Source organism: Mustelus asterias, chromosome 20 (genome assembly GCF_964213995.1).
Source record: "Mustelus asterias chromosome 20, sMusAst1.hap1.1, whole genome shotgun sequence".
Taxonomy (NCBI): Eukaryota; Metazoa; Chordata; class Chondrichthyes; order Carcharhiniformes; family Triakidae; genus Mustelus; species Mustelus asterias.
Genome location: NC_135820.1, coordinates 66,709,207 through 66,724,314, shown reverse-complemented (window position 1 = coordinate 66,724,314; position 15,108 = coordinate 66,709,207). Strand labels below are relative to the sequence as shown.

The window sequence follows — 15,108 nt, the reverse complement described above, 5'->3', positions numbered from 1 at the left end:
CAACCTTTGGAAGAGAAAATGAAGTTGAGAATTTCTGGAATGGGAGGTGGGGAAATGAAAATGCGTTTCTACAGTGTTACAAGTGGCAGGTTATGTTGCAGTATTACATAGAACATAGAACATTACAGCGCAGTACAGGCCCTTCGGCCCTCAATGTTGCGCCGACCAGTGAAACCAATAAAGCCCCTCTAATCTATATGATTCCAATTTATATTGGTGCATGTGTACACTTAATATACGCATTAAACCTGCTCTTTGCGGCCTTCAATCACACATTGAAACCTGGTGGTTGATGAGCTGGCCGATTCATTTTTAACTCATCCAAAATGGGATTAGCTTTGCAGCAGACTGCCGGTGCTTGTTATTCACTAGTTTATTTTGGCAGCGTTATGCACCTGTTGCTTTGATGCTGAAGCTAATGTATGTTCTCACCTTGTTGAAATTTAACGATTTTATTCCTTTTAATAGATGTTTAGTGATACATTCGGTTTCAGTCAACTTTAAGTGGAGCCAATGTTGGATTAAATTATACTAAAGGATATCGGAGCAGAATTAGGCCATTCGGCCCAGCGAGTCTGCTCCGCCATTCGATCATGGCTGATATGTTTCTCACCCCCATTCTCCCGCCTTTTCCCCGTAACCTTTGATCCCCATGCCAATCTATTTCTGTCTTAAATACAGTTCAGTTATTTTTTTGTTTAGCATCAGAATTAGTGATGTGATTTGCTGATCCGATTAGAATGTACAACATTGGCTGTTAGGCGCTTGGGGAAAATCTGCTAGAAATTCAAGTTCTTTCTTGAGCGCGGGGCAAAGTGATTTCTTTCAACAGAATTGCTCATTTCAGGCTATTTTTCAGTTCCCATGATGCACCAGCAAGCTGCGACCTCGCACTACAGCACACCGCAAGGAGGTGGCCAGCATTACCAGGGTCATTCAACCATGGGGATGATGGGACAGAGTAACCAAGGCAACAACATCATGGGGCAACGGCCAATGGGGCCTTATAGGTCGTCACAACAAGGTATGAATCGCATAGCGTCACAATTTAAGCATAGCTTGACATGGTATTTTTGACATTTTTTCCTGTACCCTACACTGTATTTTTTCCTCTTGACTCTGCCCTTAATGAAAGGAGTAAGTTGCTGTTCAAGAAATTCTGTTGTTTTCAGCAGGACACAGAATGCGGGATTTTACGGCCTTGCTCGTCCCGAGACCATAAAATCCCGCCCAAGGTCAACGGACCTTTCCAGTGTCCGCCTCTCACCTGCTCCAGTTCCCGTGGTGGGCAGGTTGGTAAAATTCCAGCTATTAACAAAAAAAGAAGCACTTTAGAAGCATCCGGCAGTTATTACACACGAAAGACAACTGTTCTTCCCTCGGTGATTTAAATATTAATTACTCTAGAGAAAAACCTACAAAGAACAAACTAATAGACTGTTATTTTAAGCAGTATCTTTTGAGCTGTATGAGGTGATTTGCGGCATTGTCATGGGTAGATTGGGCACACAGGGTTGCAATGTTAAATTGCTTTACCTTCCTTGTCACATTTGAAGGCTAGTGCTTAGCTCAATCATGCAGGGAAATAAGATAAATAAAATCTGAGGTTACCTATTGCAAGTTTCTCTGATCGCTAACTGATCTCTGATCTAATTCTGATCCCTCTAGTCTCTCAAACAATCCCTTCAGGTTTATCTGCAAATTAGAAGAAGTAAATGTATTTTCTTAAGATTGTTACTTTGCAATTTGTATGTCACACAGGTATGTCTAGACTGTGACAGATGCTCTTAAAACTTCTTTTCCTGTTTTTACTTTGTTGTTGGACTCGTCTCTTTGGGGGTGGGTGGTTGGGTGGAATGAAACTTCCAAAGTTTTATTTTACGTAGATCCTGTATCAATGTATAGATTAAAACTTTGATTTGTAGGATGGCCCACTTGAAGCATGGACCAAAGGTAGAGTTCTGAAATTTCGCAGTTTTAGAAATTCCTTGGCCAAAACTCTGATTCCAGAAATCCTGCTCCTGAAACTGGCACCCACCATTTACCCATGAAGCGGGGGGGGCTGATGTTCACGGTGGCAACTATACGTGTAAAAATATAGCTGCCTTCAAAAAGGTTAGTGGAATTTCCAAAACATGACTTGTGGATTTTAGATATTTAGAGCAAAAGGTTTAAAAGCTGCTCAAGTTATTTGGAGAGGTCAGCAATTTTCTTGAAACCTATACCCCAAATTACCAGGATTGAGTGTGTGAATTCTAACATTGTTACAAGCTGTGGGGTGGACAATCCAAATGATATTCTTTTGACTGCTGTTTTGTCTGTCACTATGCTGGATGTTGCTAACACAACCATGCAGGCATCAGTTTCTTGATAACCCAACATTTGGTCAGTTCCCAAATTCAATATTTGGAGAAATATTTAAGCATACTTTTCATTCTTCTAAGAGGAGAATACTCCATTTGCATTAATATGCCTGAGTAAATTATTTTTTGCAGTAAACAAAAGCTGACTAAATTGTCCAAGTTCAGAAAATGACGCTAAAATTTGATCATAAATTTAGACCCTGCTGTTCCTTCCCTCCTCGTAGGTTCTTCTCAGCAATACATTGGACAGGAAGATTACTATGGTGAGCAATATGGACATGGCCAAGGACCCACAGATTCCATTAATCAACAATATTACCCTGATGGTACTTCATTTTTCCCTTAGACTGCCAGTCATATATGTAATATGAAATATTTATCTAATTGGACAAAGGTATTTAGTGACCAATAAATCAGCTCCTCTGCAATCTGCTAACTGGTGTATGTGGAAAATGCGTAGTTCTAAAAGTCTGAGAGATTTTTATGCCTTAATGAGTTTTCTGATCTGGGGTTTCATTTCATTAGGGGAAGGTGATGGCCTAGTGGTATTATCGGTAGACTATTAATCCAGAAACTCAGCTAATGTTTCGGGGACCCGGGTTCGAATCCCATCACCACAGATGGTGGAATTTGAATTCAATTTTTTTTTAAAAATCTGAAATTAAGAATCTACTGATGGCCATGAAACCATTGTCGATTGTTAGAAAAACCCATCTGGTTCACTAATGTCCTTTAGGGAAGGAAATCTGCCGTCCTTATCTGGTCTGGCCTACATGTGAGTTCAGAGCCACAGCAAGGTGGTTGACTCTCAACTGCCCTCGGGCAATGCCCCCAGTTGACTGCACCATTTCAAGAAGGCAGCTTCTCCAGGGCAACTAGGGATGGGCAATAAATGCTGGCCAGCCAGCGACGCCCATGTCCCATGAATGAATTTTAAAAAATTGCGTTATCACCATTGTGAAAATAAAAAGTTTTATTTTAAGTGTCCAAATTTTAAAGAAAATCTTTTACAACAGTAACGCATCTTCCCAGTATTTTGTGCAGATTTATTTTACATTAGCTTTGCATTTTCACAGTAACTTCATTGCAGTGTTAATGCAAGCCTATTTCTGTCACTAATAAATAAACTTACATGTGAAATAAAATAGATTCCCTTTGCTTAAAGCAGTGAGGCCACACAAGTCTTTTTTGCTGAATGACAGAATTGCCGCATGTCCTCAAGCCTGATACTTTTCCAAAGGTTATCTCCCTGAAAGCTTTAACTTCCTGCATAAAACCTGCTAATAAATTAAACTAAACTATATGTCTAGCACGCTTAAAGTGCAGATAATAAGATCCCACAGAAATAATAATGTAGCCCCCTCATACAAATTAGGAGCACGAGTAGGCCATTTGGCCCCTCAAGCCTGATTGGGCAGTCAATAAGATCATGGCTGACTTGATTGTGATCTCAAATCCACATTACTGCCTGCCCTCAATAACCTTTGACTCCCTTGGCAGTCAAGAATCTATCTATCTCGTCCTTAAAAATATTTAATGACCCTGCCTCTACTGCTCTCTGGGGAAGAAAGTTCCAAAGATTCACTGAGAGAAAAAAATCTTCTCCCTAAATGGGATACCCCTTATTTAACAGAATCCTCTGGTTTTAGTCTCTCCCACAAGGGGAGACCTCCTTTCACCATTGGCCCTGTCAAGTCCTCTCAGGATCTTTTCTATTTTTCCCTCATTTTTCTAAACTCCAGTGGATATAGACCCAGCCTGTCCAACCTTTCCTCATAGTACAACCCCATGCTCACCACCCCCCATCCCGGGTATTAGTTACGTGAATCTTCTCTGAACTGCTTCATTTATATCCTTTTTTATACACGGTACTCCAGATGTGGGTTGGAATTTTACAGCTGCTCTTGCTGGTGGGACCTTCTGATCCTGCTGACAACGAAACCCCTGCCGCAGGTTGCCCAGTGGCGGGTAGCACGTAGAATGGGGAACCTTGTTGACATTGGCGGGATGTTCTGATCCTGCTGTGGCCCAGTGATGGATCACCTCTGTGATACACACCAAGGGGAGGGGTCATGGAAAATCCTGCCCACAGTCTCACCAACTGCAACAAAACATCCCTATTTATATATTCCAATCCCCTTGCAATAAACAGCAACATTCTATTTGTCTTCCTAATCCTGCTTTTTCTTATTCTTATACCAGGACACCGAGATCCCTCATACCGCAGAGTTCTCCAGTCCCTCTCCATTTCAATAATACGCTGCTTTTCCATTCTTCTTGCCAAAATGTACAAGTTCACATTTTCCAACATTATGCTCCATCTGCCAATTTTTTGTCCACTCAGTTAACCTATCTCTGTCCCTTTGCAGACTTCTTGGCCGATATTTTCCGGTCCTGTCCGCCGTGGGAATTGTAATGGGCAGGACAGAAAATTTGGCGGACCACTTAAAGGTCCATTGACCTTGGGTGGGAATTTCTGGTCTTGGAGACGGGCATGGCCAGAAAATCCTGTCCTTTATGTCCTATTTACAACTTACTTTCCTACCCATCCTTGTGTCATCAGCAAATTTAGCAATCATACATTCAATCCTTTCATCCAGTGTCATTGATATGAATTGTAAGTAGTTGAGGCTCTAACACTGTTCCATGTGACACTGCACTCATCACATCTTGCCAACCTAAAAATAACCCATTTATGCCTACTCTGTTTCCTATTAGCCAACCAGTCCTCTATCCATGTTAATATGTTACCCCCTACACAATGAGCTCTTATTTTGATGTGGCACCTTGTCAAATGCCTTCTGGAAATCTAAGCGCATCCACAGGTTCCCCTCTATCTACATTGCTTGATCCTGTATGTCTTTTGAACAGCCTTCACAACTTGTTCTGCAGCCTTGAAAGATTTGTGCACTTGCACCTCTAAGTTATAACATTTAGTTTAAATAACCTCTCTGCATCCTTTTATACCAAAATGATTCACTCCACCCTTTTATGTTAAATTTCATTTGCTACATAACTGTCCTATTCATCAGTTTGTCCTTCCAAACTATCCCCCTTTCTGTTTACTACATTCCCAGTTTCCTGCTTCCTGCTATTGCCAAGTTTGAAATTCTTCCCTGCATATCCATGCCTGTGTCTTTCATATAATCAAAAGCAGTGGGTCTGAATTTTTATTTTGCTAAATGAAATGTATACACCGGAATTCTCCAGCCTAGCCCGCAGCTGGGAATCTCCGGTCCCGCTGCAGTGAATGGAGTTTTGGCAGAGCGCCAAATTCTCCATTCTCGCTGACTGCAGCAGCAGGGCTGAACAAGATCAAAGAATCCGGCTGATAGTATTTAATAAGCTTATCTATTCCTGTTCAGTCAGGCAGACAGCTAAAAGTATCTGTTAACTTAATTGATTGAGGGCTGGATGGTCAACATTGAGATCCCTCTTTCTGTGTAATTTCGAAATATCAGATAGTAAACTCTGTAATTAATGCTTGCATGCAAGTATATCATGATCAAAGAAGTCTCAAGACTGTTCCAACGTGATTTTTGGTAGCGTAATTCTATTTTGCCTTAAGCTGATTTTAGAAGGATGATTTAGAAAGCTGCTTTGTCCAAAAACTATTTAAAATGATTCTCATGTAATGTAGCACTGTTCAACAGTGTAAAATAATCCATTTCATTATTTTTTTTTCTTGCATTATGCACTCTAGGTCACAGTGAATATGCATATCAGCAATCATCATATGCAGAGCAAGGTTACGAGAGGTCATTTGAGGAATCCTCACAGCATTACTATGAAGGAGGTAATGTAAATGAATGTATATGATAGTGCAGATGAAACAAAGGGTAATCCAATGTAAAGCCACAACTCTAATACTAGATTTAATATATCACATTTACATTGGGGTTAACGGACTCTTTTTCACGCTACCAGTTCTTATGAAGATTCATTGATTTATCACACATTGAGGGACTGGATTTGAGACCATCCTGATCTCTTGTGACCATACTACGCAATGCATTTGCAAAGGAAAGTTTCTTAAAAACTGTTTTGTGAGTGGAATAGAGTCAGATCTGTAAAAAGCAGCATATAGGTAATGAGATGCAGATTTCCACTTAAGATTTTTGCCTCATGCCAAAATTCCTGATATTCTGTTCTTTCAAAGCAGTGTGACAAGGCCTTCGCCACCAGGAGAGATGATAGATCAGAAGAGATGTTGCTTTGTTTTGCCCCTTAGCACCAGATTCACATCATTGTTGACTTAGATGCTGTGATGGGACTGTGGGTTTGTTTTATTGTTGGATGCAATATTTGGTGGTCTATATAGCCTTCTTTAGCTACATCTATCTTGAGTTTAATTCTTTTTTAAGTTCATTTATTATTGTCACAAGTAGGCTTACATTAATATTGCAATGAAGTTACTGTGAAAATCCCCTAGTCGCCACACTCTGGCGCCTGTTTAGGTACACTGAGGGAGAATTTAGCATGGTCAATGCACCCTAACCAACACGCCTTTTCGACTGTGGGAGGAAACCGGAACACCAGGTGAAAACCCACGCAGATACGGGGAGAAAGTGCACACTCCGCAAAGACAGTGACCCAAGACGGGAATCGAACCCAGGTCCCTGGAGCTGTGAGGCAGCAGTGCTAACCACTGTGCCACCGTGCCGCCCAATTGAAGTTGCGTAGTGATTTTTCGATAGCTTTTTGTGGATAGTAAAAAAAATCCCAACTTGTAGATTTTACTTTTACCCATTCCCTGGCATTGCTGGCAAGCCCATCCCACTTCCCAAAAATGGACACAGTCAAGTAAGATGTTAGGAGAGATAACTTGAAGCTTGGTTAAAAAAGATATGTTTTCAGCAGCGGAGGGACAGAGTGTTTTAGGCAGGAGTTTCCAAATCATGGGGCCTCAATGGCTGAAAGCTTTGTGCCTAATCATGGGACAAAGGAAAGAGGAATGTATGAGGTCTAAATCACATGAACGGAGAGTTTGAAGAAGGGGGTTATGCAACTAGGGCTGGTGAGGGCTAGGATAAGGCTTAGTGAAGGCTTAGGGAGAGCAACCAAGAACCATTAGATTCTGAAGGTTTATCACCAGCATAGATAAGGGTCTGATGAGGAATGGGTTGAGGCATGGATAGAGTTGGGTAATTGTTAGGATAGTGCAAGTAAACAATCTTTGTAATTGAGAGAACAGTAGGCAGAAAACTCTGGTTAGGGTTGAATATCATGTCACCGCCTAATGGATGGAATCATTGTGAAGGGTACAGTTTTCTAGAAGAAATGAAGTCAATTGGGGGAGGATTGATGGAAAGGGAACAGCAATTTCATTTGACTGTTTCCTTTTGCACATTTTCTAAATTTGCTGATATGGGGCTGAATGTTATGTTGCCAGTCCGGGCATGTATTCGCTGGGGTCTGTGTAAAATAGGTTGGGTGGCTAACCCATCACCTCTCACCCACTCCTGAGCTGACTCCTATACTATACCAATTCCACAGTTGAGCAAATGCTCCACCCCCCCCCCTCCCCCTCCCCCTCCCCACACCACCACCCACCAATGTTCTCTCCAATTATACAATCCAGCTCATGATAAGCAGGTCCTGCTGGGTGTGATCAACTAACTGGGACAATATTAACTAAAGCCGGCAGCATTCAGCAATGTTACAATGCAGTGTTAATGTAAGCCTACTTGTGACTAATAAATAAACTTTCAAAGCTTTCAACTTTCACCGTAATAGTTGACAGACACAAAATCAGCTCAGGAGTGGGTGAGAGGTGGTGGGTTAGCCACCAACCTATTTTACACACACCCCAGCGAATACATGCCCGGACTGGCAACATAAAATTCAGCCCCATATCAGCAAATTTAGAAAATGTGCAAAAGGAACTGTTTGAGAAGTCAAGGTGTTTGGGGGAGGGGCGGTTGGGAGCAGTGGTTGGAGTAGTGGAGGGAGGGAAGAGGGATACTGACTGGATAATTAAGCGGGATCAGGACATTGACCTTTCACTTCTGGATCAGGATTTGGAACTGGATTGGATTGAAGTCGACCCAGGCTAATGGGATGAAGGTGTTTTGTGTCTGTCAACTATTAAGGTGAAAGTTGAAAGCTTTGAAAGTTTATTTATTAGTCACAAGTAGGCTTACATTAACACTGCAATGAAGTTACTGTGAAAATCCCCTAGTCGCCACACTCCGGCACCTGTTCGGGTACACTGAGGGAGAATTTAGCATGACCAATGCACCTAGCCAACACGTTTTTTGGACTGTGGGTGGAAAGCGGAGCACCCAGAGGAAATCCACACAGACACAGGGAGAACGTGTAGACTTCACACAGACAGTGACCGTAAGGTGAAAATGCAGTTGAGTGTTTTAGTGGTCAGAATTGCAAATAATTTACTGCTAATAGACGCTGAAAACGAGATTTTTAAATCATCTAAAAACGCATTCAGTTGTGAAGAGTTAAAATTGAACCGTAGGCCTAAGAAAGTGGTAAAAATTCACACTGGTGCATTAGTGGTTGCTGCTGACGCCCTGTTGGATCATTGCAAAGAAAAAATCAGTGCATATCTTGCCTGTGGACTACATATCAATGAATACTAAAAGTGACTCATTCCACAGCTGAGACCAATGCTGACCTTACCTGAAATGCCAGAAAGCAACACCCTCAAACAGGATCACTGGTAATTGGGATCTGCAATATCTACAAAGTTGCATCACGGAATTACCTTGGGCTTGGCTCAAGAATGGAAATGTCCTGAATAGTAGGAGAACTTGAAGGACCGTGCATTGGGTTCTCTGAGAGTAAGGACAATATGTCTGATGGCCTGTTTCATCATTTAACTTTAGGAAACTCCCAGTACACCCAACAGCAGACTGCTTACCAGCAGGGACCAGCCCAGCAGCAAAGTTACTCCCAGCAGCAATACCCCAGCCAGCAGAGTTACCCGGGACAGCAACAAGGATATGGTGAGAGCAAGAATAAAAGCCAATAATCAATTGTCAACATTTTAATTTGTAGTTAATGATGTTCTAACTGACCTTTCATCACCCCATAATTCCCAACAAAAAAAAGTAAACTAGGCAGCTGTTGGGATCTGTTCAGCAACTACCACACTGGCTGGATCTAATAACCATGCATTTTAAGGATGCAATTTGCTAGTCCGACATAATGGACTGCAACACACAGCTGGCAAAATTGCAATGTACTGCTAGCAATATCTTGGCCTGAATACTCCGGTCTTGCATGCCGCTGGCACTCAGCCAAATCTACGTTCACAGCAGCGGGACTGGATAATCATCGCCCCAGGCGAGGTTGGAGAATTCTGGCCCTTGTCTGAGCTTAACAACACATTTATCTGGTGCTCTAATGCATCTGATTCATGGATTATCTTGTTGCAACTGTGACGATACTGTGCCTTTAAGACTTGTATTTTAATCATGTTTCTTTGCAGGCGTTTCGAGCAGCTCCTAGCATTTTATTGGCACCATTTTGTCTGTAACCGGTGTCCTCTAATTGTTACTGAAGCAATATAATGGATATCATGTTGATTTAAATCTGGACTAATGCAGGGTCCCGTGGGTTTTAATGATCTCTTGGGATTGCTCAGTGGAGTTTTATTGACAGTTGATGTCATGTGGCTAGGGACAGCTATGCTTCACGGAAAGTCCAAGCTTTTAGTTTTGCTTTTCAGGAGTAGCCTGAAGTGGAGAGCAGCAACCATGCTTTTCCCCTCTCTCTCTGGAGTTGGAGTTTTAGTTTCAGTTTAGTTGCTGTTAGAAGCTGATGGAAGTAGGCAGTGTGTTTCTGATGCTTTCTCTCCAGAGGCTTTTTGGAAAGTTCCAAGACTGGAAAGCCTCTAATATTTAATCCAACATTCAAAAGACCAATTGACAGCAGGTGTTAAAAAGCTGACGATCCAGCATCTCGTGGGCATACTTGCTTTTTGCACCAAGTCTAGAAAGGGGTGTATGTTTGTGGGATGTTGTTTGATTTGGAACATCATAGATAGCTAGCTGTTAAGGTCTACATTGTATCATGTTTGATTCTTGTAATTTGGTAAAAGTTACACTAATTCATTTTATTATATTTTAACTGTGTTCATAAATAAACTTTGTTTCATAAAAGCTTCCTAGTGGGTCGCTTGAATCAATCCTGGAGTGAAACACCTTGTGCTCACCCGTGCCAAATTCAAATGTAAAATCTAGGCTATCTTCGTAAAACATCTTGGGAGTTTTTGGCCTGGGTCTTAACACAACATTCATGTTTGCACATCTGAACTTGCATACATTAACATCAAAATCGCAGCTTAATAAAATCCACTACTCTCTCTCGTCTTGCTGTTCCCCCTGCCCTCCCACTCTGCTCCCTAAGGCCAAGCCACACAGATAAGATGGAAAAATGATATAATCATTCACTGCCAGGTTTGATTGGGCCACATGAAGTTTAATGGAGTCCTGCGCTTATCTGCGAAAACTGTTCACTATTTCAGGATCACCTTGAAATGCAAGAGCAACCCTCATCTTCTATTCTCCACTACAAACTGTCTTCTTGAACCCCTCTTTCCTGTCCCCTTTGCCCTCACTTCCAACAGAAAGTGTGAGGGAATTCAAAGCTTGAGACCATCCAATCTTTGCCTCTGTCATTTCCCTCCCTTCTACAAGCCCACCTGGGCCGTTGAGCTGCAACTGAAGGAAGGGATGCAAGTAACATGTCAGTGAGATCAAGAGCCACGCAATGAACTGTTATATGGAGCACATAACCAGATCTCTACTTCCAGCTATTATCAGATTACGTGTATCAACTGAGATTCTTCAATTGGACTTCAGTTTAGATGACTGAAAGGGGACTGGAAGATTGATAATTGTATGGAAAAGGAATTTTGGTGACGAAGAAAAGGCAAAGGTTTTTGAAACACTGGACTAGAAGTTGGCAACAATAAAAATGATTTCCCATGGGAAAATGTCTTGACTTTTAAGTTTATCATAAACTGCAGTTTTTTTACAGATCTAGTTGATTTCTCTTTTTAAATAAAATTTAAACTTTAACACACCACTAAGCCAAATGCTGCTATTGAAAATCGATGCCTCTCACCAATTTTTCAGCACCATCGGTGGGTATATTCAGATTTGTGTGCATCAGGATTTGAGTATGACGTGGAAATAGCAACACTTGGGGCGGAACTGTTGACTGCCCATGCTAAATTGCCCTTAGTGTCAGGGGGACTAGCAGGGTAAATACGTGGGGTTACGGGGATAGGGCCTGGGTGGGATTGTTGTTGGTGTAGGCTCGATGGGCCGAATGGCCTCCTTCTACACTGTAGGAATTCTATGATTCTTTGAATTCTCCCATCTGGGACCAAGTCCCTTGGCGGGGGTCGGACCCTGGACTGTTTCCCACTGTGGAGGCTGGCGGGAAAGCACGCTATATCTTCCGATCCAACATCTAATTAGGCAACCAGGTGTTTTGCGCCATATTCCATGGTAGGGAAGGCCTGATGGTGCATAGTCTGACTTTGTATCCAGGTGCCATATTGAAAAGGTGACCAACATCACTGATCCACTGTTGAAGAAATAAAATGGACCAACTGAAAATGAAGATGGATCTCCAGGAACACTCTTGTTGGATCTCCTCGATGACAATGAACCTGGAAGATCCACCTGTAGATGCTTTCCCACCCACCCCCCCCCCCCCCCCCCCCCCCACCCACTGCTGCAGTGTTCCAGGGTCCAGGGTTGCTGGCAGCCACCATTCCAAACTCTGGCACAATGGCACTGTTTAGGTGAGCCCTGGTATCTGCACGCCATGTTGTTCCAGCCGTGTTTTGTACCAGCATATTTTACCACTGGTGTCGTGGAGAATTGGACATGGGTGGAAGATTCTGGTTGGGTCTTCATCTGCATCTCATTAGCAGGATGTGTCACTTTCATGCCAACCTCCAGCAGCTTTCTCAGTTTGCCAAGGCAGAAACCAGCAGAAGATACCACAGGAAATTCACACCGACATGAAACCGATATTTGTTTTTGCACTCCTGCCAGTTCCCCCCCCCCCCATTGAATCCGCCAGCGGGGCCAAGGGAGAATTCCACTCTTGAATTCTGTTTTAATTCAAACTTTAATGACATTAAATTGATTTGATTTATTATTGTCACATGTATTAGCATATAGTGAAAAGTATTGTTTATTGCGCGCTATCCGTACAGAGCATACCGTTCATAGAGTAGGAAATGAGAGAGTGCAGAATGTACTGTTACAGTTATAGCTGGGGTGTAGAGAAAGATCAACTTAATGCAAGGTAGGTCCATTCAAAGGTCTGATGGAAAAGAGTTAGAATGAAGTTTTAGAAGCATGGAGCGAGAGTAAAAGATAGAATTAGAAGGTATGCTGGGCACAACTTGCAAGAAGTCGCTTTGCTCCGGTGCCATCTTGGATATTTAACCTGAACAGGATGTAATTGTCAACTGGTCTTGGGCACCTCCATATTCATAACTGATAAATTATAGTCTCAAAGTACAAAGATAGCGAAAAGGAATGGTGTAAATACACTAGCTGTCTACTATTTCCAGAGATTTCAGGCATTTATTGAAAAGGTTTGGGAGATGGGTTAAAAAGGTGATGTAATTTTTTTTATAACTTGGAGGTTTGAAGTAGTCTTCTATATAAATTGTACTCCACAGGTAGTTGAAAAAATGTTCATCCATGCAACAAATATTTTCTGAGATAAAATGCTCATAATGAAACTTAGTATACACTCAGCGCACAACAGGCGATTGAGCTTCACTTCTAAACACATTTTTATCGCCTAACCCCTGGTTTGAGATAACACTGTAAACAGTACCTCATTTCAAATGTTGATATATCTGCATGACTCAGTGACACACCACATGATGTTGCCATTCAAAGCCATCGGAAACTTCTATATGGTACCTGTTGCAGTTTCTCACACCCACTTGAGATTCTTGTGGATATCATGCAAGAACCCAAACATATTTGCTTGTTACATTGATGCATTTTTAGATTATTTTTCATTGCAATTAGCAATGGTGTATTCCTTTAAAAATGTAGCTCTACATTTCCGTTGATTTCTGAATCTTAAAAGAAGAATAAGGATGATGTCGTGTCATGCGTCTTGCTAAAACCATGCTTTAAAATTTCAGGTCCAACCCAGGGAACTGCTTCTCAGTATCCAGGCTACCAACAGGGACAGGGACAGCAATATGGAAGTTACAGAACTGCTCAGCCAGGGCCTTCAGCTCAACAACAGAGGCCTTATGGATATGAACAGGCAAGATAGATCATCCTGTGATTTACGTCATTGCACAATTTTTAAAAAGTATTTAAGAAAATAATCATTTTGCCATTTCTTACATTACAATAGTGACTACACTTCAAAAGTATTTCATCGGCTGTAATATGCTTTGAGACAACTGGTGGTCTTGTAAAGCGATATATAAATACGAGATATTATACTTTAGAGCAAAGCAAATCATTTTAGCTTCACGAGTATACCCCCCACCCCACCCCAAGAGATTATCTCCGCAAAACTTTTGGCTGTTTTCAAAACCAGACAAATAAATTCTTCACAAAAATAGGATTGCGCATGAATCGTTCTGTAACAGTTTAATGAGTTTCATGCTCTAAGATCCAACAAGAAGTAGCATTTAATACAATTTCTGATGATTAAAAGATAAAGTCCTGGTTTTGAAAAGCTGTGGGTGGGGAGGGGGAAGCAAAAGCGACTACTGTCCAATGTTGCTCCTTGAAATTATAAAATCAAATTCCAACGATTGTTCCAATTGTCAACTACACTAAAATGTGGGCTGGAATTCTCTGACCGTTCACGCCAGTGGGGTTTTTCAGTCCCGCCGGCAGCGCACCCCCGCCCACAGTTTCCCACCGGCGTGGGGTGATGCCCCATTGACAGCGGCAGGACCAGAAAATCCAACTGCTAGTGAACAACACGCCACCTCCCGCTAGTGGGAAAGAGGCGGCTGGGAGGTGGGAGAATCTCACCCGTGGTGTTTTTAATGCATTACTTTAAAAAAAAGAGTTGACTGTTTCCTTTGGTGTACTATTGCCAGGTTTTCTTGCTGACTATTCTTTTAAGCTAGGAGGTTTACTTTTTCTTCACCTTTACACATCCGCACATCAATAATTGATGTTTGAATCCTGAATTATGCAAAGACAATGGATACCTTATGTGTTTTTAACTTAACAACAGTAGGGAAAGGGCAAAGACAAATGATGCTGCCAATGAGCAGTCTTAAACCCAAATATATAGGAAGCTGAAATATATCTAGATGTGACGATCAGGTGACTTGCGTTTCAGAAGTCTAGATTTTATGATGATAGAATGGTAGGAGCCAGCATAGCTTTGAGGTTCCAAGAAAGAATGAGATAATTGGGAGAGTGCGTCTTTATTTCTATACAAGAGTGGAAGGAGGAGGCAGTGCATGCAGGACATGCCATCGAGGGCTTGAGGGAGCTCAGAGCAGAAGGTTAAGGAGTGCAATGACGTTAGCATTATTTTTAATTGATTGGAGGAAGATAAAGAATCTAGACACGGACTGTCTGTCTATCAGACAAACAAGGTTGAATTTTCCTGTAAGAACACGCACATGGGCGTCGAGGCCTGGCTTGGCATTAGGTGGGCAAGCAATTTGGCACGGCCGGCCTCCGTGCTGGTTTGTGGTCACAGTGCTGACCTTGACCCATGTTTAATGAGGACAGCTCAAGGTCCAATTAGCTGC

General features: G+C 42.0%; 1 protein-coding gene across 1 annotated transcript in view; it reads left to right on the top strand.

Annotated features, from left to right (window-relative positions):
• Positions 1-13,652, top strand: part of LOC144508597 (calcium-responsive transactivator-like) — a 35,959-nt gene extending 22,307 nt beyond the window's left edge. Inside the window, exons 6-10 of the mRNA XM_078236732.1 lie at positions 860-1,024; positions 2,588-2,689; positions 6,067-6,159; positions 9,209-9,328; positions 13,516-13,652. Coding sequence (XP_078092858.1) covers positions 860-1,024; positions 2,588-2,689; positions 6,067-6,159; positions 9,209-9,328; positions 13,516-13,652 — 617 coding nt within the window. The remainder of the gene's footprint in view (positions 1-859; positions 1,025-2,587; positions 2,690-6,066; positions 6,160-9,208; positions 9,329-13,515) is intronic.
• Positions 13,653-15,108: the final 1,456 nt, after the last annotated feature.